The sequence below is a fragment of the Tasmannia lanceolata genome, unplaced genomic scaffold (genome assembly GCF_043159265.1).
Source record: "Tasmannia lanceolata isolate RefF3 unplaced genomic scaffold, GAP_Taslan_0.1 ptg000025l, whole genome shotgun sequence".
NCBI classification, from domain to species: domain Eukaryota; kingdom Viridiplantae; phylum Streptophyta; class Magnoliopsida; order Canellales; family Winteraceae; genus Tasmannia; species Tasmannia lanceolata.
The window spans coordinates 4,962,417-4,987,106 of record NW_027518702.1 but is presented as its reverse complement, the minus strand read 5'-3'; the positions used below and the strand labels follow the sequence as shown (position 1 = coordinate 4,987,106).

General features: G+C 40.7%; 1 protein-coding gene across 12 annotated transcripts; it reads right to left on the bottom strand.

Moving 5' to 3' along the window:
• Position 1: 1 nt before the first annotated feature.
• LOC143857765 (uncharacterized) lies at positions 2-23,530 on the bottom strand. 12 transcript variants are annotated; one of them, XR_013238753.1, is made up of 7 exons: positions 23,204-23,530; positions 15,082-15,789; positions 13,846-14,228; positions 12,900-12,953; positions 3,586-3,907; positions 3,010-3,501; positions 3-140 (listed from the first exon to the last, which is right to left on the bottom strand). XR_013238753.1 is itself a non-coding variant. In XM_077368232.1 (5 exons), the coding sequence occupies exons 1-4, from the start codon at positions 23,497-23,499 to the stop codon at positions 9,951-9,953; spliced, it is 1,254 nt and encodes a 417-aa protein (XP_077224347.1). In that variant the 5' UTR covers positions 23,500-23,530; the 3' UTR covers positions 7-140; positions 9,940-9,950. The 12 variants fall into 12 exon arrangements, 2 of the variants coding, with proteins under 2 accessions (XP_077224347.1, XP_077224348.1); XR_013238754.1 differs by having other exon boundaries at positions 3,010-3,470; XR_013238756.1 differs by lacking the exon at positions 3,010-3,501 and having other exon boundaries at positions 2-140.
• Positions 23,531-24,690: the final 1,160 nt, after the last annotated feature.

The window sequence follows — 24,690 nt, the reverse complement described above, 5'->3', positions numbered from 1 at the left end:
TGTATAATTGGTCCAATCCTGTAGGTCCTCTCTGTCTTATTTTTGGATGAGGTCTCCTCTTGGGGTTGGGGTGCGAGCTGATCATTTGTTTCTTTAGCCTGCGACATATCTAACTCCCTGGCTCTTTTCATAGTGTGAAGCTGTAGTGGACAAAAATCATTAAAACAGATAATGGTTAGGGAAAAATATAATAATCTTTTCACAGCTCTTTAAATACTAAAAGACAAGATTTCTTAGGGAAAATATCAAAATATGGTCGTTTCGCGGTTGGCTGTTGCATGTGAGAGCAGCTACATCATGAATAATGACAAAATCTGGATAAAAAGTGAGCCTATGTGGCTGCTCTCTCATGCAACCGACCGTCTGCGAAATGCCTTACGCGATGGTCCCCAGCAAGTCCCTAAAGCAGAAGTAAGCTGTGAGATGCCTTTATGCAAACTTCCCAAAGACAAGTAACAAATGATACAATAGATAGATTATTAACAAGAAATAGAAATGTATGTGCAAGTATGGATGACAAAAATACTAGACACATAACACAAGTCAACTGCCATGGAAAACGTGGGCCAATGAATTTTCTAACGTGGTCTTCAAACAAGTGAATGATTTGTCTGTGATTTAAATACATCAAACTTATTAATCATTAATAACTTTGCTCTTTGTTTTGCTCTATGTAGGTGATTAGGTCACTTGGAGAATTCATGAAATTGTGTAGACATCATGTGCTTCCAAGTGAGATTAGCTAATACTTCACAAACCAAGCTACATTAGAACTCTCAACAAATGACAGATTCTTATCCCATGTAATATCATATGAAGCTTTCAGCCAACAGAACTATAAAAAATTAATCAAATGTCAGCAACGACTTGCACATTCTTAGGCATGTATGCAAGTGACAATATCACTTAGAGCAATTTGTGCCAATCATCACTAGCAGATACAAGACCAAATTAGTCAATGGGCATTAAGACAAACATGTCATAAGCATCATAGATGAACATGTAGGCCCAAACATCAGAGATGAAAGAGCAATGATCCAATTTGCTCCATTTTCATGATTGGAAGTTCCCATACATTTTAGACACTATTTTGGACCCATGCAATGTGTTAAAAGTATAAAAAGATTAATAATGCCTTTCACCAACAGCTTAAGCTTTTGGAGAAGTTGGTAAGTTAACATGGTATCAGAGCCAAAGGTCTCGAGTTCAAACCTCCCAGATAGCAAAAATACACATGCGATGGTCGGCCCAAAGTGGGACCACATGTGCCACGTGTTTGCCAAGTGGGCCACACGTGCGGGGGATGGTTAAAACTATAAAAAGATAAATAATGCCTTTCTCCAACAGCTTAAGCTTTTGGAGAAGTTGGCAAGTTAACACTATGCATAGGTGAAAAGTAGGGCCCCACCGCATTAAAACATGAGTTGCAAAAATAGTGCACCACACTCCATTTTGTGGGGCCATCGTGATCGTCCGTACCTCAAAAAATGGGGCCCGTTGAATGATCCAAACAAAATCAAATGAGGGCCACAAATCAAAAGGTTGGGATCATCCAATATGGTCCTCTTCTCCCTAAACTGTTTGTTGTTGGGGGGGGGGGGGGGGGGGTTCGGGGGTAACAATTTTACACCTCGTGTTTTTGGGGTGGAGTCCACTATTTTACACCCTTGGATAGAATGGGCTAAAAATTCAACAACAAAGAAATTCACATCGTTCACATAAATCCATAAATGTAATAACAATTGCGAAAGAAAGGGGCATCTTGCACAAATAAGAAATAAGAGAAAAGAACCATTTGGGCCACACATCTGAAATATAAAACAGAGAAATTAAAGCAAAACATCAAATTTAGTAACACATGCATGTTTTCAAGAACAGGGGAATACGTAAATCGAGCATGCAAATAGATGCCATGAAAATGAAATCTGGCTTCTTATTTTAACTTTCTGTTCGCAGACAACCAACCGAATAGTTACCATTATCTGATGGTAATTTTTGGGGCATAAACCATTGGGCATGTAAGTGCCCATGATCAACCAAAAAAGTCCCCACTACAATAACTACAGAAACAATTTAATCTAGGAGACCCATCTGAAAACCAGTCCCCATTCCAATAATTACAGAAACAATAAAATCTAAGAGGCATATCAGCTGAGTATATAATATAGATGTAGCCATGTACAGCTGAGTTTGTATGGAGGCTGAGGCAGCCAATAACGAAAATAAAGACGAAGAAAATGCATTAAAACACATACATACCTACACTCTTATCAACACCCTCCCTACCAAGTACGCCAAGTCTTTCCAATCTCAGAATAGCACATCACGAAGAATATAAAAATAAATATCACAGACAACATAGAAACCACATACCTCATTAAACTCTATTCTTAGTAATGAATTCCAAAATTTAGTAGCATTAGAATCAGGGAGGATAAATTAGAATCAGGATGAATTCCAAAAGTATTTATATTAATAAAAGCAGTTTAAAAAACATGGAATGGGATTTGCTAGGGATCATCGCAGAGGCCATTTTGCGGCTGGCTAATGCATGTGAGAGCAGCCACACAAGCACAGATTTTGTCGTATTCATTTAATTAACCTGAGGTGGCTGTTCTCACATGCAGCAGCCCAGCCACGAAATGCCCTCTGTGATGGTCCCTAGCAAATCCCTAATTGCGGTTGCTGCTCTCACATGCATATGGCCATTAAATCACTTCCAGAAACTGTGGATGGGGATAGGAAATGCCTCGTTCCTCATTGATTATTTTTGTCAATGTAATTGGCCAGGATTCAGACGTGGAAATCTGTATCAAAAGTTAAGCAAAACTGCATTTTCTTTTCCCTTTTTTTTTCTTTTTTTTTTTTTACCCATCAAAAAAAAAAGGGAAAAGAAAATGCAAACAATTGACATATTGCCATTCCAAAAAAAAATGTGCTCTAGTATTCCATCTTCCTCCACATGTAGCGCTCTCTCCTTTCTACGGTGAACTTCATAAAAGCACGAACCTCCGTAGGGTTATGGTTGAGATACGCATAAGCCCTCTCCAAGATTTCCTCCTCGAATCCTTGTAACCCAAACACGGCTCATGAAGCTCGTCATTGTCAAAAGGTTTCCTTCAATAAATCCTTGATTGCATCTGCAACCTTCTCCAAAGTTGAAGTAAACCCTTCCATCAAATTCATTTATTTTGCTGCACTACGCTTCATCCTCCTCTGACCTTCATCGTTTCTTGCAAAATCTCTAACCGGAGATGACGTTCTAGGCCAAGGTCCCCTACTGCTCTCACCCACCATAGGAGACTCTGGAATTGTTTCAGTCTCAGGGGTATCATCAATCCCCAAGTCATCTATATGCGGAGCTGAACTCTGCACCTCCTGACTAGGGGCAACGTCATCCCTACTCCACCCACCCGTGGCATAGTCTTCGCCAAAAATGTGACGAAAATCATCTATCAACACATGTTTCTCTGCAAAATATTTCTTATGTTAAGGGTGAACCTACAACAAATTCGGAAAAATAGTCATAAATATTACGAGCCAGAGTAATTAACAAATGAAACAAAGATGTCACTTTGTACTCACAGCGACCCAAGCATTGTAGACATCTTCCGTCACTTCAATCTTCTTATTGACGTCATCCCAGCCAAATCCACTTGTGTTTATTATTGTGTTGACTGACACGAATTTTTTTTTTAGAATCTTGACTCGATTTTTGATATGCTCTTTCGTCATATCTTTCCCATATCGACTATTCATTGCTCTACTTGCTGCCATGTATGCGACATCTTAAAAGCCATTGGGTATTTTCTGCCCTTCTGATACTTGTTCCAATAACGCATACACCAACACCTTATCCATCTAAGTATTCCAGTAATGGCTCCTACCCACGCGACTTGCAGCCAACCTATATGAATTGAAACACATGAGATACAATTATTTAAAAATATGAGACCATACAATAACGAGAAACTCATGAGACCATACATAAAACTGATGAGACCGTACATAATATGAGACCATACAATACGAGTTTATTGTCTTTTAAAAACAAGCTACAAACATGCCATAAACATAAAAAAAAGGCGATACATATGAGATCAAGCCATAAACAACCAACAAAACCAAACACCTTAAACATAAATCAACGTTGAAAGTCATTCCACATATTCGTGGTCAATTCATTTCTAATCCTAGTCCCCTGTCGTGCATCATCGGCCCTACTACGTGGAACATATGGGACAGGCTCTTCTTCCTCAGGCGGGACCACTGCTCGTAACTCTAGATCTACGTCATCAAGAAGATCATCATCTGCCATCTCCCTCCGAATGAAATTGTGGACACAACAACAAGCTAGAACAATATCAATCTGTTTTTCGTATGGGTACATCGGTTCCTCGTTTAAAATTCTAAAGCGCTTCTTGAGGACGCTGAATGCACGTTCCACTACATTCCGGAGCAATGAATGTCTGTGATTAAAGAGTTCCTCTGGCGTTCGTAGTCTTCGACCCCTGTTTTCATTTAAATGATACGCTATGCCTCAGTGCGGTGTTATAAAACTACGAAGTAAAGGATAGCCACCATCGCCGAGATAAAACTTCCCTACAACGAAGAAAGTATTGTCTCAGTATCGCCATTGTCTATTCATAACCGACATAATAAGTAGAAGGAAAGGTAGAGGATACCTGGAAGGCAAGGAAGCTCATTAGGTCGTGATGTTGCATTTCCTAATATCCTTGAGTCGGATGCCGATCCTTCCCACCCAGCCAAAATGTAATTGAACTTTAAACTGAAGTCACAAACTGCCAACACATTTTGAGAAGGATAACATTTTCGATTAATAAACCGAGGTTTATATTCGGCTCTCACTTTAGCAGGAATATGAGTTCCATCAATTGCATTAATGCAATCCTATGACATAGAAGGGTTAAAATATATCATTCAAAGGCTTCAACATAGTTGTTTCGCATGACATATATAGGTATTTGAGGTTACCTTGAAATAAGCCAGAATCTTGGATTAGTGCGAATGACTTCTAGTATCTCACTCGTCGGAGGTTTTATAAACTCGGATTTCAAGCTAAGAATAGTTTTCAAGACCTTGTTGAAATAACGAGAAACCGTGGAACCTGATCGTTGTGTCAAGGCTCTAATTGACCGGTTCCGTTGATTGTGAGATACAATATGTAAGAATATTGCAACCTGCTCGTCAATGTTGCAATGTATTGTATCTTGAAGTTCGCCAATGCTTCTAAGCAATCGAACAAATCGTTCGAAGCACCTGGTGTTCATCCTAAGTAAGTGCTTGCAGTGTTCGTCTGACTTCACGGCACGCCTAATAAATTCCCGATCTGTGAAGTAGTTGCTTTCGTATGGAGCTCTTCGTAGGTATTCGTCGTAATATTGTTGGAAGAATACGAGTGCAGTGGCTGTTGCGCTCACTATTGTCGCAACAGCACTCACAATCAACTTTGCCCGCTTTGTGGGGCGACCATCCTCGGTTCTAAGTCTCCTATCGTCCATCTAACAACAAGTGAATAGTACTGAAACAAATCATGAGTTAACAATAACAATTTAAACATGAACAGTCAAAACCCAATTAAAACATTAATCATGAGTTAACAATAACAATAACAAAAACCCAAGAACCCCCAAAATATTGAAAATTAAAAATCCTAATCTCTAGAGTGAAATTTACTAGACAATGAGAGACAAATGAAACCCTATTTCGTGTTTTCTGAAACCCGAAATAGGGTTTCTAAAAAAATGAAAACCTAGGTTTCGAAACCAGAAGCTGAACAAATAGAAACCCCAACCCTAGAATCTCACCCATAAAAACCCACTACTCTGTTGACAGAAACCCCAACCCTAAAAACGAAAATGATACCCGAAACCCTAACCCTAAAAACGAAAATGATAAACCCTACAATCCACAAACAACAACAATCCATCACAAACAGCAACAATCCACAAATGGGTATTGAAGAAACCGATCGAATCAAAGAGTTATATAAAAACCCATCAGAGCATGAGAACCACAAAATCAACCCAATAAAAAACACAAGAACAACAAAAAATGCGTACTACACAGACACAAGAACAACAAAAAATGCGTACTACACAAACCCCAAAACAAACATAGAACCACAAAAACCCTAGTTCAGGCTTTATAAACCCTATTTTCTGAGATTTTAGAACATGAAAAAAGGAAGAAAAAAAAACATTGAGAAGAAAGAAGAGAAATAGAGAGAGAGATTCGTACCTGGTAAGAAGCTTGGAGAGGATGGAGATGACGAGGATGCATGGAGACAAGCGTTGGGAGGTTGAAGACGAAGTCACCTTCTTCTTTTTTTGGCACAGCAAGAGTCGGGGAAAAGAGAAGGAAAAGAGGGGTTTCCGACATTACGGCTCGGAAACGAACCTCGAGCATAGTCGGAGAAAGGTATTTTCCACGTATTTATTTTTCTTTTCCACGTAATATAAAAAAAGTTTCCACGGAAACTAAAAGAACACACAAAAGCGAGGTTTCCGGGGAAAAAAACTAGTGTTTCCGCGGAAAACCGGTGTTTCTACTATCAAAAGAACACAGCATTAGAGTCTTAGAGAGTTCAGGGGAGATCAAGGTGTTGGCATGAGGTCTCTTAAGAGTCTTGTGCAACACGGCATTATCGATCCATTCAAAGTGGGCCAACACTGATGCTGGGGACGTAGCGGAAGCAAAATGACCTGGAATTCAGAGAGGCTTTGATACCAATTCGATGCTCAAGTGGGCCCGTGCGGAAGCTCATATACCATGGTTGTGTGTGAAATCGACTAATTTTCAGGCTAAGAAATAGCTCTCTGCTGAGAATGAATTTGATGCTAATGTGAACCAAAGTTCACATGTTGTCAGGTTTGAGAAATGATTAGCAGCTGAGAATGTTTTTCAACAGTGCTTCAACAACAAATTCTTCTAGTACTAGTGAACTGACGGATTATGAGATAAATCTTAATGACTTGTGTCACTTGGAATTCAATCAAGAGATTCTAATTCTTCTGTAACAGCTAGAGGTCACAGTTCAACTCAAACTGAAACAAAACTAGATCCATTAGCAGTAGCAGTTTAACCAGGCATATTGAATTCTTGTAGCAGGATTTGAGCAAGCTGAACTAAGCCAAACGAGAGTAACAAGTTTCAGCTGAAACTTGATAATTTTCGAACTTTTAAAGTAGCTGAAATAAGCTGGAAAACACTCATCTCAGCAGTTGAAATTTTAGTGAAAATCCGGCATAGGTCTCAGGTTTTCTAAATGCAATTTACATAGAGGTATTAGTTATTATTCAGATCTGAATTCCTCAACTTGTCAGTTTTAATTAAACAGATGACCGTTTACCACGTCTATTCAATAGCATGACAACTGTTTTAAAATGAAATCGACAAGTTCAACTCTTTCCTTCACAAAACCAGTTAGAACTGAGCACACGAAAGCTGAAAACAGCCAACCGAATTCAACATAGAATAGAAAGTTCCCCAACTCTATCAATTACAAGCTATTTTCAGTTCTGTCAGCTGATGAAAAACAAACTGAAAGGAAGAATTGGAGGAGTCATCAAGACCTGTTTTTGATCTGGTTCTAATAGCCATAGAGTTGGGGAGCTTCAGTAGCCAATTTGTGATGAGGGGTGTTTGATTCCTATGTGCCCCACACTGTCAGGGTTGCTTCTGCTGTTGATAGTGGCAGGAAAATTCAGTTGCAGGTTGCCCGAACCATTCCTATATACACTCGGGTCTTGGATTGATTGATTCTTTGTTGATTCCCACACATTCATTGAGGCCTGTCTTATACACTTCTACTGATGGAGCCACTTCTCCATCCCTTGGTTCTATGGCTATGGTAGAGACGAGTTGGGTTGTATGCATTGGATTCGTTCCATAGAGGCGCATCGGGCATATTATGATCTGAGCTATCACGAGACCATTAAGTGCGCCAGAGACACCGTCGCTATGAGTGCTGAGTCCATGCAGCATTCCATAGAGAGAGAGAGAGAGAGAGAGAGAGAGCAACGTAACTCGAATGAGCCTCCATTCCACAGATGGGAAGATGTCCGTGTTGAGTTTATGAGGATGTTTGCACCAGTGGCTTATCATTAGCATCAACAACAGATAATCCGTGAGGCAGCGGCTCATGAACGGGAAGTCAGGCTTTATGCGAGGCAGGATAGGATTAACTCTCTCATGGATCATTTGAAGAGGCACTCAACTCCAGTGTGTGAACTTTCCATTCACGAGGCCCATGTTACAGATGGCGAGGCAGATGGTGAGGTAGATGAAGAGATTGATACTCCTACCATCATGGAAGATACACTTGTAGAGCCACATGAGATCTTGACAGAGCAGTTAGAGGAGACACAAAGGAAAGGATTGAGCATGGGATTTTCAAGAAGCAAGTGGAGGCAACGGAGCACAAAATGGAAACAGAAGGTTAGGCTGGAAGTAGAGGGCAAAGAGAGCTCTTTTCAACCACGGACTCTTGGACTTCCTACTGAGAGAGTTTTGTCTTTGATCCAGGGATTCTCAGTGATGCTTATTTTGCCTTTCCATCGATGGACAAGATCAGCCTCTATAGCCCAAGTATATCCTCTATCGCTATTGTGTTGTTGGTAAGTATATGAGCTCCTTTACAGTATATTGAAGTCCTTTTCTTTTATTCTTTGCTGTTCTACCATTGTAAATCCAACTTTTGTAATCAATTCTGTCTCGGTGTAGTAGCAGTTCTTTTATTTTCTTTCCAGTTGTTTGATCCTTCTCAATATTCTCTGGAATTAAGCATTACGTTTTTCTCTGTTCATCTAATGACTAAACTGAATTCTGGCCAAACTTTAAGATTCTCAACTGCTAAAGATCTGGAAGGAAGTGGCAGCAGTTGAGAGTTATTCTATTTGATCTTGAAGCCACCCGCACCATGTAGTGTAATAACACAAGCTTTTTCTTGTGTGACAATGTGTTTGTTGGTTTTCTGTTTCTAAATCGACAAGGGAAAGTCTTAGGGCCTGTTCAGTTGCGTGCAGGAAACGGAAAGGAAAAGGAAATGACGTGGCAGAAGAAAACGGAAAGGAAACGGAAAGAAAAAGAAACTGCTAAAAAAGCAGTAAGAGTGCGCATTCAGTTGCCAGGTAACGGAAAAGAACAGTAAAGAAACAACAGGAATGTGCATTCAGTTGCCAGGGAAACGGAAAATAAACATCACAGAATATGTTCTTTACCACATATTAAGCAAGTTATGCCCCCTAAGCCTACCAAATAGTCCACTAATACAAAAAAATACTCAAAAAAACTTAAGAAGCAGATTTTAAAAGCAATATAATGGAACCAACAAGAAAGAGGGAAACCCATGGTAACACCCTCTGTGGCACCACCTCTGCCCTTTCATTTCGCAACTCCTCTACCCCCTCAACCCTTTCGCTCCTCCGATACCTGGCTCTCTCCAAATATGCGTCTAGCTGTGACTGAGCCTCCGCCAACGTCCCAAATGAGCGGTAGTATGCTCCGCTAAATTTGTCAACTTGCTCATAGCACTCTGGCCAAGTGTAGTAAATCCCATGCCTCTTGCCATTAAAGACAACATAGTACTTCTGCTTCCCCATACTCACCTAACAAAAAGACAACATATTTTCGATGAAAAGATATCAAAGCATCATCCAAATGTCAAAATAAAAAATATGCACCGTCTGCCATTAACCGCCATCCAAATGTCAAAGATCCCACACAGATAAAAATAACTACCTCCATAACTACTAACATCCAAAATAAAAGCTACCACCATAGCTACCAACATCCAAAATAAATAACCACCATCCAAAATAAAACAAAGACTGTAAAGTTCATATAACAATAACTACCACCATAACCATCACTCAAAAAGTGTCATAAAAGCATTGTTCATATAACAGTAACTACCACCATAACCATCCTCAATCATCCATCTGTTGCCTGATGAAACGAGCCATCTTCCTTCGGATGTACGACCTCCTCTCATCCTCCTCGCACATGATGAAAAGATGCGCCTGAGATGGATTTATTGTGAGGTACTCCGTGGTCCTCAACAAGATATCCTGCGAAAAACCCCCAACCCCTCTAACAGCTTCGTGAAGCTGTGCAAGGTAAGCAGAGGCACGATCACCTGTGAGGGCATCGGCAACCTTGTCCATGCTTGTTGAGAGACGCGACATACTATCCAAATGTGCCCCACCCTGGCGAGTCCTCTGTCGTCTGGTACCATTCCGTCTTAAGGGAGATGTCTCACTACCACCATTAGTAGGATCTGCTTCAGGAGATGGTGGGTGGTGAGACATGGGGGTATGGTCATCTGCGAAGTCATCCCCAATGTCATCAAGACTGACTGCCTGCGAACTTGCTATGCTTGGATTCTCACGCGTCCTAGACCCGGCCCCTTTCGCAAACTCATCTCCAAAGATTTTGCACCTATCGTCATGCAAAACATGATGGGTAGTGAAGTGTTTCTTATGTTTTGGATGAGCCTGTGAGAAGGAGCATAAAAAATAAGAAGATATTGGATATGGTATTACTATAAGAAGATTATATCTTGAGAGGAAGTGTTTCTTACAGCGACGTAGTCATCGTAGACCTCTTTCTCGCAGGTGACCATTTTGGTGTCATTGTCCCAACCAAAACCGCTTCTACTGAGGATGATGCAAACACTCTTGTATGTTTCTTTCATAGTCTTGATACGGTTTTTTATGTGCTCCTTATTGAGTTGGAAGTTGAAAAAGGCATTCATTGCAGTGGTCGCAGCTACATAAGCATGATCATTAAAACCATTTGGGATTTTGTACCCCTCTGCGATTTGAACTAGAAGGGTATCTACCAGCACCTTGTCCATTTGGTCATTCCAAATGACATTCTTCCCCCTCTTCTGCGAGGTTTGTGGCGCAGTTGTCATTCTGATTCAATATACACATATATGTTCTTTAGGAGTCATACATCCATATAACAACCTGAGATGTATAACAACTTGAATAAATACACATACAACCATCAAAAGATACAGTATACATCATCCAAAACAACTAGCTACTATCTTCCTTCAAAATTTTAATCCATCACACTAATAACAACAGAGTTACTTGAATAAACACACATACAACTATCAGAACATAATAAAGTTACTCGAAACAGTAAAAGAGTCATATAACCATGAAAACATAACAAATTTACTCCAACCATATATGGAGTGAAACTATAATCCCCTAACGTCAATGACGTCTACTGAAATCATTCCACATCTGTGTGGTAAGCGTGTTTCTAATTTCCTCTCCTGCTCTTTTGTCATCATCCCTTGATTGAGGAGGATCTCGTGGTATGTCCTCATCTACCACAGTTTGTAGCAAGAGTTGTCTAGCTAGAAAGTTGTCCACATCTTTCTAGTATTGAATCATTAAGCATGAAATGCCGAATATGATTATGGATGCAACAACATGCTAAGAAGATGTCAATCTGCTTCTCGATATTGTACATTGGTTCTTCATTAAGAATATTGAAACGCTTCTTCAAGACGCCAAATGTGCGCTCAATGACACTTCGACAGGACGAGTGTCTATGATTGAACAACTCATTACTAGTCCGTGGACGCCGCCCACTCCACTCACTTAGGTGGTATGCGGTCTTACGATGCGGGGTAATGAAATGTCGTAAGAGAGGGTACCCGCCATCGGCGAGGTAGAACTTTCCTACAAATAAAAAAAGATTCTATATCAGCAACTAGTAATAAGTGGGAACTTGTTTACGAGAATGTAACTATATCATATACAATGTACCTGGAATAAGTGGAATCTTGTCCCTTGTTAATGCATCCGCTAACACTCTCGAGTCGGAAGCCGAACCCTCTCATTCGGCTAGGATATACGTGAATTTTAAGTCGAAGTCACAGGCCGCCAAAACATTTTGAGCTATAAAATGCTTACGACAAAAGTAGGCAGGTTTGTCTTCAATACGTACTTTAGCACGTATGTATGTCCCGTCTATTGCACCGATGCAATCCTTGAAATATGGCATCCACCTTGGATTCCCCTCAATCTGCGATGGTGTCTCACTTGTCGGTGGTTTGATGAAGAAATCTTGCATACCCAAAATTGCCTTTAGTATTTTATTGAAATACGTCGAAACAGTTGCCCCTGAACGTCTAGCACATGCTCTAATAGTCTTAACCCTCTGATTATGTGCCACAATATGCAAGAAGATGGCAACTTGCTCCTCCACCTTACAATGGATTGTATCTTGTAGGGTTCCCGCCCGTTTAAATATTTCAACAAATTGACAAAAGCAGCTGACGTTCATCCGTAGCAAGTTATGACAATGTTCATCTGAATCGATGACAAAAGAAATGAACGTACGACGCGTTAAGTAATTGCTTTCATAGGGAGCTCTGAGAAGATACTTTTCGTAGTACTCTTTCCAAAGTACTAACATAGCAGCAGCACCAGCCATTAGTAGTGCGACTGCTTGCCCAACTAGCTCATTCCTACGCTTCAACTCATCTCTTCGCATCAACTATTTCTTCCTCCTCCTTGTAGGACGACGGGGCATCTTACTCTAAAGAAGAAGTTAATAACTCAATGGAAATGACAACACAATAAAAAACAAGGCATCTTAAACACAACCACAAACAATCACACAACCATAAACCCTCCCTCCATAAAACCATCCATAAACCCCCTCCCTCCATAAAACTCTCCACAAATTACACATCCTTCCATAAACAACCACTCCATAAACCATCCATCCATAACCTATCCCTCCATAAACAACCCCTCAATAAACCATCCATCCATCCATCCAAGCACATCCAAACAACACAACCACATCTATAACTAGAAAAAAAAATAACTGTGAGTATTGATTACCTGGAAATGATGGAACGGATCTTGACAATGAAAATCAAATGAGAGGGTGACCACCTGCAAAAGAAATGATAGCAAACCCGATTCAAAAGCCTAAACAAATAAGATCCTAAAAATTTAGATCCAAGCCATCAGAACATTCACCAACATTCACCATCAAAATTGAAAACAATCAAATACAACATTCACCCTAGATAGTGTTCGATCTAAAAAATCAAATGCAATAAACAAAAATAAATGAAAGGATGAAGGTAAATGATTAGAACAAAGAGAACAGTGAATCTCAAAACAAAGAGGCTACATGTATCATCTCCTAAATCCAAAACCTTCTGCCAAAACCCATATCCCAAGAGGAAATGCTACCATAAGCTAGTTCAAAATATAGACAGTTTGAAGCCCCAAAGACTAGAGATCAAAGCACCCAAAATATACTGATCAAAGCCCCAAAGACAGTTTGAAGCCCCAAACAAATGCGGTAAAACCATGAAGAAAAACCCTAGTTTTGGAATAAAAAAATAAGAAAAACAAGGGAGGATAACACAAAACCTGAAACCCCAACAATACAAGGATCTAAACCCCAACGATACATAAATCTAATGCCCAACAGAAAAATAAAAAAATCTGAGACAATAAAAAAGCCTAACTTATTAAAAAAATCTGAAACCATGAAAGGATAACCATGGTTTTTAGGTTAAAAAACCAGAAGAAACACAAATTTTGGGTTAAAAAATGGGACGATAATACAAAATCTGAAACCCCAAACATAGATCGAAGCCCCAACATAACAAAAATCGAAGTCCTAACCAAAAAAATGATCCACGCCCCCAAAAATAGATAGATCCAAGCCAAAATCCCAAAAAACAAAGATTCAAGCATAATAACATATATTCAAGAAGAAATACATAAAAAATATGAAAAAAAAAGAGGGAAAGAGAGGGACGGGGAATACCTATTGTAGGGAAGCAAAGGAGTGTGACGATTGGAGATCACAGCGTGCTTGTGCCATCGAGATCGCAGCCACGACCTCCTATTCGAGTAGAGGAGAGCAAGAAGAGGAAGTATCAACTTCTATTTTAGGGCTTCTGTTGGCAACGTCCCTCGTTTTTTCTGTTCTTTTTTCGACACGCGACTTACACGTTCTCCTCGGAAAATAATTCGATTCCGTGCTAAAAGCTCGGATTTACAACCGCGGGAATGGGGCCAACATGAAGGATAAAAAGGATTCCACGTCAACTTCGCGCTTTCCCGATCCGAGCAACAGAACAACGTTTTTAGTGCATTTCCGCTGAAAATGTACCCATTTTCCTTTTCGTTTCCATTTCCCTAGCACAACTGAACAGACCCTTACTGAAAGCTACCACAAACTGTGGCTCCTGGTAATATTTGGTCACTAGGTATGCTTCTAACAAATTAATTATTAAAGCATGTTTCCAAATATTTTTCTTCCATGTGCAATTAGTGATGGTTGACTCTATAGACAATTAGACACTAAGATACTTTGCAATTCCTGTATCGTTTCTTTTGTTGATCATTTTGTAAGCTTCATATGCAGTTAGGGCTACAAATGAGCCGAGCCGAGCTGAGCTTTGGAGTGTTCGGGCTCGGCTCGTTTAGTTTTCAGAAAAGCTCGGCTCGGCTTGTGAAATATTCGAGAAAGCTCGGCTCGGGCTCGGCTGGGCTCATTAAGTGGAACGAACCGAGCTAAAGCTCGGCTCGGCTCGTCTCAAAATGATAAAAACATACATATGTGGGATTTGAACCCAAGCCCCCTCTAAATCCAGTGCCTTAACCACTCGGCCAAACTTTCATTTGTGATAAACAACCCATATTCTTTTATTTTATATATAAAAATCAAACATAATCCAAGCTTTAAAGCTCGGCTCGTTTATTAACCGAGCCTAAAAAGCTCGCGAGCTTTTCCGAGCCGAACTATACAAAGCTCAAGTTCGGCTCGTTTATTTGGCGAGCCTAATTTTTGCGCTCGAGTTTGGCTCGTTTAGTAAACGAACGAGCCCGAGATGAGCTTTTAACGAGCCGAACCCAAACATGTTCGCTAGCCGGCTCGATTCATTTGCAGCCCTATATGCAGTTTTATGTAATGAGATATGATGGAAATAATACAGCTAAAACATGCAATGATAAAGGCTCTCAACTATAAATAAATTAACTTAACCAATGAAATTACCGTAGAATTTGGCAATTAGCAGTACAACCATTACAATCCAAGCTCAAACGGGACCTTTCTTTGCGGCAGCCAGCTTCCACCAATGATAAAGGCTTCTACGCTGAATTGAGCAACCTCAGATTTGTTGCTTATCACTTTAAATCCGAGCCACTTGACTCTGTTTTGCGTTCCTGCTCCGGGTCCCATATTTGCATACTCAACATATTGTATTTTATCTAGTGGAGCATTCCACTCCAACCATCCAGCAGGATCAATTATGCTAGCCAAAAACGATTGCAGGATGACCGTTACCGCATACGTCTTCCATGGACGTCCCAAGTACGTTTTAATGGTAGGCATAAAATCCCTTGCCTTTGTTATGTTGCAGTTTTGTATTGAGATACCACTCATTTTTCCTGGGTCTTCTCTTCCTTGAGCTGTAATTGTATTTCCACTACCAGGAAGCGGCGTCCGAACGTAAATGTTACATTTTTGAAACACCACGGTGGCATCACCAAATATGAAGTCAATGGTACCGTAAATATCGCATTCTTGATAAAACTGAGTTTTATCTCTAAACATATAGGGTAGCCTGGTAGCCTGAAAAACTGCATCTGTAAAACACAGATAAGTCAAAGTGACTCATCAGTGCAACTGTTTGCCCGTTTTTTGGCCATGCCATGTTCTCAAACATTATATATCGTGCCATAAACCCGTTCTTAATTATGCCTAACAAAAATTAAAAAAACACTCAGCATTAGTACCATGATAATAGGTGACAGTTTCTAAAATTCAATATTCCCATCATGTAATGCTATTCAGTTATGTATATAAAGACACTCAATAAGATACATACAATCCTTTGGTAGACTTTTTTTCTTGGATAAAGTATTACCATAGCAAAATTAGAAAATAGCAGACAGGATAATTTTAAGATGAAGTGATCCAAGTAGGATAGCCAATCACAGGTAAAACTTATCCAATGATTTCTAACCCCAATGTGAAATCTTACACCCCGATGTGAAATCCAATTAGGATAGCCAATCTCATAAACCCATATTTTTCAAAAGGTACGGTACGGACCACACCATAGAATGATCCAAACCGTCCATTTGATGGGCCAGAATGTAAATAAGTTGTGCCTCAAAAATTATTTCCATAGGATGATCCTAACCGTCACATTATGGAAAATTCTATAAATCAGAGGGCTACGATCATCCTATGGAAATGATTTTTGGGGAACAACCTATTTACATTGTGGCCCATCAAATGGACATTTTGGATCATCCTATGGTGTGGGCCATACTGTACTTTTTGGAAAAAAAATACGGGCTTAAAAGGCACATGTAGCCCTATGGTGTGGGCTACAATATATGCTATTGTTTTTTTTTAATATCTATTCCACAATTTTTTCTGTGTTTTTTCCAAAATGATTTTCCTAAGTTCCCCACACATGTTTCCTACACGTTTCACATTTGTTTTCTACGAGTGTTGCATACGTTTATCATTTGTTTCACACATGATTTAAATAAGTTTATCGTATGTTTTCCATGAGTTTCGGAAACATTTCTCCAATTTTTTTTATCATGTTTCGGAAACGTTTCTGAAACGCGGGAAACACATTTTAGGGGAAACGAGTTTCCCACCCGCCCAAGGAGTTTCCGGCAACTGTGGACTCCGAACATGATTGTGTATAATTTAGTTAATACAAGGAACTCGGCATTCTGTATGCAAACATGTTTGCTCGAGTTTGGTGCATGGATATACTCCTATCTTTACAACTAATCTCTCTCATGTGGGTTCGTTTAGTTGTACATGTTTCTTCCACTCGTTATCAGTTCGATCTCAAGAAAATTAGCAAAGTAGTGATGGATAAAAGTTGGATTCAACTGGGCAGATACGACTCTCTGTACACATGTGTTCGTAAATGTGCTTTTAATTCATGCACTATTTTAAGATGTCTCACGCGTGTTCAACTTGAATCCAATAAGAATGACCAGCGTATGAGGAAAGGGTTAAAAGAGTTTATAAAGTTCGCATTTGCAAATACATCACGTAGGAACAAGGTATTATTCCCGTGCAATAAATGTGTCCATGTTAGGGTGGTTGGTCAGAAAGAGGCGGAGGAACATTTATTATGGAATGGGATGCTTAGAGGATACTCTACATATTATTTTCATGGGGAAGGCTCTTTGAGTCCTAGGAGAAGTAATGATCTCCATTCGTGATTGATCATGCGTTGTTGAGGCCATACGGACAAGTCACTAACATGGATGCCATTGGATCATCTGTCGCATGGCCTTTCTACTTGGTAAATTAATGACAAATGCTGTTTATTGGTAAATGATTAGATGTGATTTTTAAATCATTAAGAGTGTTTGTTTTCCTGTTTTGGTTAATGATAGAAGTCTTTCTTTTTAGTATGTGTATGTTCTGCGGGGTGGTGGAAGTGGGTACTTGCAGTAGGATGTTAGTATGTGTGTGTTGGGGGTCGTAGTGGAAGTTGGTACTTGTAGTTGTATGTGTAGTGTGTTGGGGGTGGTGGTGGAGGTGGGGACTTGTAGTAGTATGTGTAGTGTGTTGGGGGTGGGGACTTGTAGTAGTAAGTGTAGTGTGTTGGGAGTGGTGCTGCAGGTGGGGACTTGTAGTAGTATGTGTAGTGTGTTGGGGGTGTCGCTGGAGGTGAGGACTTGTAGTAAGTGTAGTGTGTTAGGGGTCGTAGTGTAGGTGGGTACTTGTAGGAGTTGGTGGGTGGTGCTCGAGGTGGGTACTTGTAGTAGTATGTGTAGTGTGTTAGGCGTGGTGGTGGAGGTGGGGACTTGTAGTAATATGTGTGTTGGGGGTCGTCGTAGAGATGGTGGAGGCGGGGACTTGTAGTAGCATGTGCAGTGTGTGTAGTATATGTAGTAGTATATGTGTGTTGGGGATGGTTGTGTGGTGGTGGAGGTGAGTACTTGTAGTCATATGTGTAGTGTGTTGGCGTGGAGGTGGGGAGTTGTAGTAGTATGTGTGTTGGGGGTCGTGCTAGAGGGGGTGGAGGTGGGGACTTGTAGTAGTATGTGTGTTGGTGGAGGCGGGGACTTGTAGTTGCATGATTAGTGTTTTTTTTTTTTTTGGTTGGGGGGGGCTTGTAGTAGTATGGGTGTGTTGGGGGTCATGGTGGAGGTGGAAACCTGTAGTAGTATGTGTAGTGTGTTGGGGGTGGTCGTCGAGGTGGGGACTTGTAGTGGTATGTGTGTGTATTGGGCGTGGTGATGGAGGTGGGTACTTGTAGTAGTATGTGTAGTGTGTTGGGAGTAGTGGTGGAGGTGGGTACATTTTAGTAGTATGTGTGTGTTCGGGGGGGCCTGTAGTAGTGTGTTGGGCGTGGGGACTTGTAGTATGTGTAGTGTGTGGGTGGTGGTGGAGGTGGGTACTTGTTGCAGTATGTGTGTGGGGTGTGTGTGTGTGTGGGGGGGGGGGGGGGGGGGGGGGGGTGGATTGAGCTATTTCTTGAATTGGATGTTTGTCTAATTGAAATCCAGCCAGACCAATCATCTTTATTTTATTTTTATTGAATTTCTATGGTGAGTTGTTAAATACACACCATCACATTATAAAATAGAGGATAGAATGACGGTGCGTAACTTCTTTGCACAGAAGCTGGATAGATCCCCGGGTGTGCTCTGTTTGGGTAACTCGATAGGAAGGGGAGTCTGTAGTTGTGGATACAACATTGATAGCACGAAAGAAACCTATTTTGATATCATAGAGGCAGGCTATTCCGTATACGAGGCGCTTCAACCCTTGGAGATTAATAGAGACTGATGTAGGAAAAACCTCATCCTAATTGGAAATGTGAAAAAGATCAGTAAGTCGACTCACTCATCTCCTACAAGCAATCATGATTACTCTCATGGGTCTAGAAGTGAAAGTGAGTGGCAATCTTTTGGTCAAAGGACTTTGCAGAATGGGAGGCGAGATGGTCAAAGAGGCGAGGGCTACGATCTTGATGATATCCAGTTGTATTATGGATCCAGTAGTGAAGGTGATTGTCATGCTTTTGAACAAAGGAGCTTGGCGAGGGGAAAAAATGCTAGTGGTGTGTCTGGCTTTAAGCCTCAAAAGCGAATGCCAAAGTATCCCATGGGGGACTGGGAATGCTCTAGCAGTGGCTACTACAATTTCGAAGGACGGAGTCGATGCAGAAGATGCTTTGTGAAGATCATGGTAGGCACCACCATGGCGGAGCTTGATGGAGGAGATCCCCCTAAATGTTTGAATGTAACTCACGATGTCATTGGCATTCATGACAGACTCTCGGAGCTAAAGGTCTCTGGCAAAGAGATTGAGGAACGCAAGAGGTTTCTCAGGTCGTGTTTGATGGGGCGCTTGAAAACTAGAAGCTGGAAGACTAAAAGAGGTTTGGGAATGGGCCAAGAAATCATGGGGAATGCCCAACCTCCAACAACCTATGTCAATTAGCACCAGTGAAATTCTATTTCGATTTGAATCGGAAAAACAAGCAAGTGAATTGCTATATCAGGGAGGTGAGGCCATGGGAAGTTGCCTTACATCTCTGCAACCATGGCACCCGGCTTTTAATACTGGGGCTAAATCCATTTGGATTAGATTCTATGGCATTCAACTTCATGCGTGGACACCATCGACTATTGAGTCTCTTGGTATGTTGTTTGGTCAAGTCTTGCAAATTAAAATGCATGGACACCATGATCATTGTATGGCTTTCGCTTCTGCAAAAGTTCTTACTCCACAATGGAAATGCTTAAATCCATTTATTAACTTGAGGATTGAGAAAAGAAGTTATTTAATAAATGTCAAAAGCAGCTTGGATGATGAGGTTATTAATGGTGATTTGAAGATGAATTATACCCTCTTCTTGAAAGAAATGTCCGACCAAGTAAAAAGGGGTAAATCCACCTCTGGTTCACTGATACTGGAGGAAAAGATAATCTCCGGCGAGACGTGGAAAGGAAAACCTACCTCGGTCCAGACTTGCGGATCGTTGACGAACCCGGAATTCAAATTTGAATTGGGGTCTAATTGGGTGGAAACCTCACTGGCCGGAATGATGAGGAATACAAAAGCTGGCAGTGATAAAAGTGCTTGTCATTGAGAAAAGGCCATTGGAACGTTGCATCCCAATTTTGAATTTGATTTCGGATCCGAGGAGGTTATGCCCCCACTGGCCGGGACGCTGAAACCTCAGCATCATGCAGCAGCATATGTTTAACTCTCGGAAAAGACTAAGCCTAGGGCATTTAATGGCCTTGCTTGGGGTGAGGAGAAAATGAGGAGTCGAAACCAAAGGTCGACGAATCAAGGTATTAAATCTCGTCGAGTCCCGAAGATGGAGAGAGATGTCATTTCACCGGAAATGATAAATATCATTTGAATCTTAAAAAGGCTAACCACATATTCACTACATCGTGTCCCGGTCTCAAGTATTGAGGAAAATCCTAAAAAAGGTACGTGAAAGGATTTTGTGCTAATCCTGTAAACCTCATTCCGTCATGCATCGTGGTTATGGAATCGAGAAAAATCATTTCAGGAACTCAAGAGTTTGTTCGATACAATATAAGAAAAGGGACGATACGGGTTATGGCAGAGACGAACCAAAAAAGAGAAAACTTGTCTGTGCCCTCTTGGATCTCTTGGAGTCCTTCAATATGGATGGGGGCAATATGGATGGGACCTGCAACTCTTCTGACGAAGACAGAAGACTAGATCGAACTGGGAAACAGAAAATGGCAAAGGAAGAAGGGTTAGGAGTTGAGGGAACAACGTATTTCAAAAAACATGGCCATACCAAGCGATCAAGGCTCCAACATTCTGCCTCACGAGGTGAAATCCAACAAGTCTATTTGGAGCATCAATGGAAAAAGCTCTTAGAGGAAGCTACGGGGAATGAGGATGAAATCGAGGCCCTTATTGGCAAAAGATCAATGGAGGAGGTCTGTATCCCTATCTATGAACTCCCTCACTTCAAAAAGCCTTGGCTTAAGAAAAAAAAAGGCTTTGAAAGTGGAGACAGACCCTGGAGAGCAAGAGTGGGATATTGTTGTTAGCCATAAGACCGCTCAATCCAGAGACTCCATGGATGCAGACATTAGCGGGAAGATCGAGAGTTGTATGAAAAGGGCTGATCAGGGAGTGGAGAATGAGAATGTGGAAACATTGAATGAGGAAAACCAAGATTTTCAGGAAGAATTTGAAGAAATGGAGAAAATGGGTACGAACCTGGGGATTGGATTTGAGGAAAATGTGACAAAGACAAAGGAGATGCTTCTAGAAATTGAGAAGCGGTACGTAATGGAGAAGGGGAAGACACTGGCCAAGGGGAGCAGGGAGCTTAAGGCTCTCAAGAAATAAGGCCGTTTTTCTACTTCTCTGTTGTAAATGCCTTCTTGGGTTTTTGATGTTTTCGTTCTTGTAGTTCTTATCTTTTCTTTGAAGGGTGGTGTAGGGTTTTTCTTGTTTTTCCTTGAAGGTTGAAGATGAATGCTGGTAATGGCCTTGAGATGAGAACCTTAGCCCTTATTGAGGTGGAGGATGCTAACAGAGATTATTTGAGTGTGCTTGAGGGACCTTGGGTCCTTCGTTGCTTGAGGAATTTTCCTGCTTTCAATCTCTAGTTTACCTAGGGCTGAAGATACATGAAATGTTTTCATAAAGAAATGTTGTTTCTTGTAATTCTTATGTTTTCTTTGAAGGGTGGTGTAGGTTTTTTCTTGAATGTTGAAGATGAATGCCATTAAGGGCCTGGAGATAAGAACCTTAGCCCTTATTGAGGTGGAGGACGCTAAAAGAGATTATTTGAGTGTGCTTGAGGGACCTTGGGTCCTTCGCTGCTTAAGGAATTTTCCTCCTTTTAATCTCTACTTTACCTAGGGTTGAAGGTACATGAAATGTTTTGATAAAGAAATGTTGTTTCATGCTTCTGGATGAAGTGTCCAATTGACTAGTGGTGGTATGGACAAAAGGTGGATAAGTACTTTCTCTCAGTGGATTCTGTATGCTCTTTGAGCTTATGAAAGTGGTCTAATGTTTATATGGGGAACTGGAAGTATTATGATTTGTTTCTGTGGGGGTTATGATGGTGGACGGATATGGGTGTAGCTGAGTTGATTTTTATGTTTTTGGCCAAGACGTATGATCTTGGTCCTTCATGCTATGTAAACCGGGTGGGACTACTTGTACCCAATGTAATATTCATAGTATGAATATATATATATATGTCATCTTCCATCTCACAGTTCACTAAGAAGTAGAAGGTCCAAATGACAACATAGATCTAGAATCGCATTGTACAGGCTACCTATACGTAAAAAAATGTGCCAAATGTGAATAACAAGGTCTTACTAACCCATAGTGTCGAAACTCCCCTGCGTCGTCTTGGACTCCCCCAAGTCGACTCCCTTTTACTTTGACTGCATTCTGGTCTGAGTCGGCATTTTGCCCTAGAAAGTCGGTCAAAACACCTTTTACTCTCCTGAGTTATTGCCGCATCAACCAAGTACTCGGCCACGTCAACTAAGTACTTGACCGTGTTGTGCTGAGTCAACAAGAATTTGCTTTGGCTGCATCAACTGAGTACTTGACGCGGGTGGTCCTTGACACGGCCAAAATCACTTTGATTGAGGCGAAGTTCATAGAACTAGACTCACTTTTTAGTGACAAAATTTCTATTCAATTTTTCCCTATCAAATTGAAAACTTGTACTAAAACTAAACTCGAACTATATTCAGTCAACCTTGTTCCCTTTAGTCACCACATCTATCATGATCCCAATGAAACAATGATCCAAAGATTGGGTCCAATCCATCCTTGCACAGATGCTACCAGTAGATTGGCTGTCCGTTTTCTAAAACTAAGCTCTCTTAGATTCATAACATCAATTAATAGTAGAATATTCATATAAAGAAACTAAGAAAACCTAAAATGCAAGTAACAATGACAAGATTGGTCTTTCTCCAGTTTTATCATATTGTGAAATATGGCCATGACGGTAAGTAACCTAATTAGATTGAGGTAGGAAAGCATGACCCGTAACATAGAACAAGAAGTGTAATACTAGAACAAACATTTCTAAGGCAAAAAAACATAGGAAATAGATTAATATAAAGTAAAGAGAGATAATTACCTCCAAAATTGCAAGCTTTGGGCATCCATGTTCTTAGTTATATGAGAGGGTAAGTCATTATAGCAGAACGAGACGCAAACCAAGAATTTCATGAGACTTTGGTCTATATAAGATCCCTTAAGTAGCCTTGTAAGCAGTTCTTGATTTAGGAAACGATGCCTTCGCAAGAAGAAAGGGACAATATACCGTGTTGCCTCAAATGAAAGTTTGGCCGAAGTGATTTGATGCCTTCGACGCAGAGGCGATGGAAAGGACTTCCTCCCTTCCATGCGAGAAGATGGAGCTAGGGTTTTCATCTACTAGAAAAATCAGGATGAAAAGGATTAAGAGTAAAGAAAGGGTAAAGGCTGAGAAAGGACGACTCCGTGACTATTAATAGAGGGAGATATTTTTTCACCCCACGTAGGATTATGCGCCCCAACTTTTAAAGTGAATTGTGCCCGATTTTAAACGCTTTTTCACGTCAAATCACGTTAAGAGTGGGGCACATAATCCTACAAGGGGTGAAAAAATCATCTCCCTTAATATATGGCAAATGACATATTGACCCCAGTTTTACGGTGGGCCACCCTGGGCCTGGACTAGAGATAAAACGGGGCTAATATTTCACTTTCCCGGAAAACAGTACTTGCAATTAGGGATTTGCTAAGAACCATCGCAGAAGGCATTTTGCGGCCGGACGGTTGCATGTGAGAGCAGCCACACAGGCTCACATTTTGTCTTATTGATTTAATTCAGCTTGCTGCTCTCTCTTGCGACAGTCCAGCGGAGAAATGCCTTCTACGATGGTCCCTAGGGTTAGGGGTTAGGGGTTATGGGTTAGGGGTTTAGGGCTTTTAAGGGTCCGGGGTTTAATTTCACCCCCATTTTACTTGGACAGCCCCATTTAGTCTATTTATGAGAACTCTTTTACACCAGAGGGGCTGTTCGTAGTAAAAAAGGGGCGAATATATAATTTCCCTGTTTTTAGCCATCTAAGTATCCAACCATTTTGGCTGCTCATATTGGTACCGGCATGTTTTAATAATTGCACGAACTCACCTTGTCTTTTGTTTTTTAATGGGCTTGTGGAAGCTTTTTGGGAACTGTAATGAGTAATAACTAGTGTACTGACAGCCGTTTAATAATAAAAGGCAAGATGTGTTAGCACAATTATCAAAATATGGTTGTGCCGATATCATTTGCCAACATTTTTTGTCCCATGCGCCCCACTTATAACGTAATTTGACATGAACAATGTTTTTTGACGTCAAATCACGTTATAAGGGGGTGCATGGTAATGTAGGGGGAGTGAAAATATCATCTCCCATAAATTTTTGGGCACAACCTCACGGCCCATCAAGTGGACGGTTCGGATCATCCTATGATGCAGGCAGTACAGTACTTTAAGAAAAATAAGGGACTATAAGGGCTTACACCGTATAAAATCTCAACTCATTGAAGCTCCAAATAGTAGCAAATAGCACTCAAATTTCGAGTAAGCTCAG

What these genes read in the sequence shown, in the direction of transcription:
- LOC143857765 (XM_077368232.1), bottom strand. Translation starts at nt 23,499, where the DNA reads ATGAAAACCCTAGCTCCATCTTCTCGCATGGAAGGGAGGAAGTCCTTT. An exon ending in ATCCGTTCCATCATTTCCAG is followed by an intron (nt 10,941 to 12,899) that starts GTAATCAATACT and finishes ATATTGAATCAG; the next exon opens with AATGACAACTGCGCCACAAA. An exon ending in TCTACGATGACTACGTCGCT is followed by an intron (nt 10,518 to 10,603) that starts GTAAGAAACACT and finishes TCCTTCTCACAG; the next exon opens with GCTCATCCAAAACATAAGAA.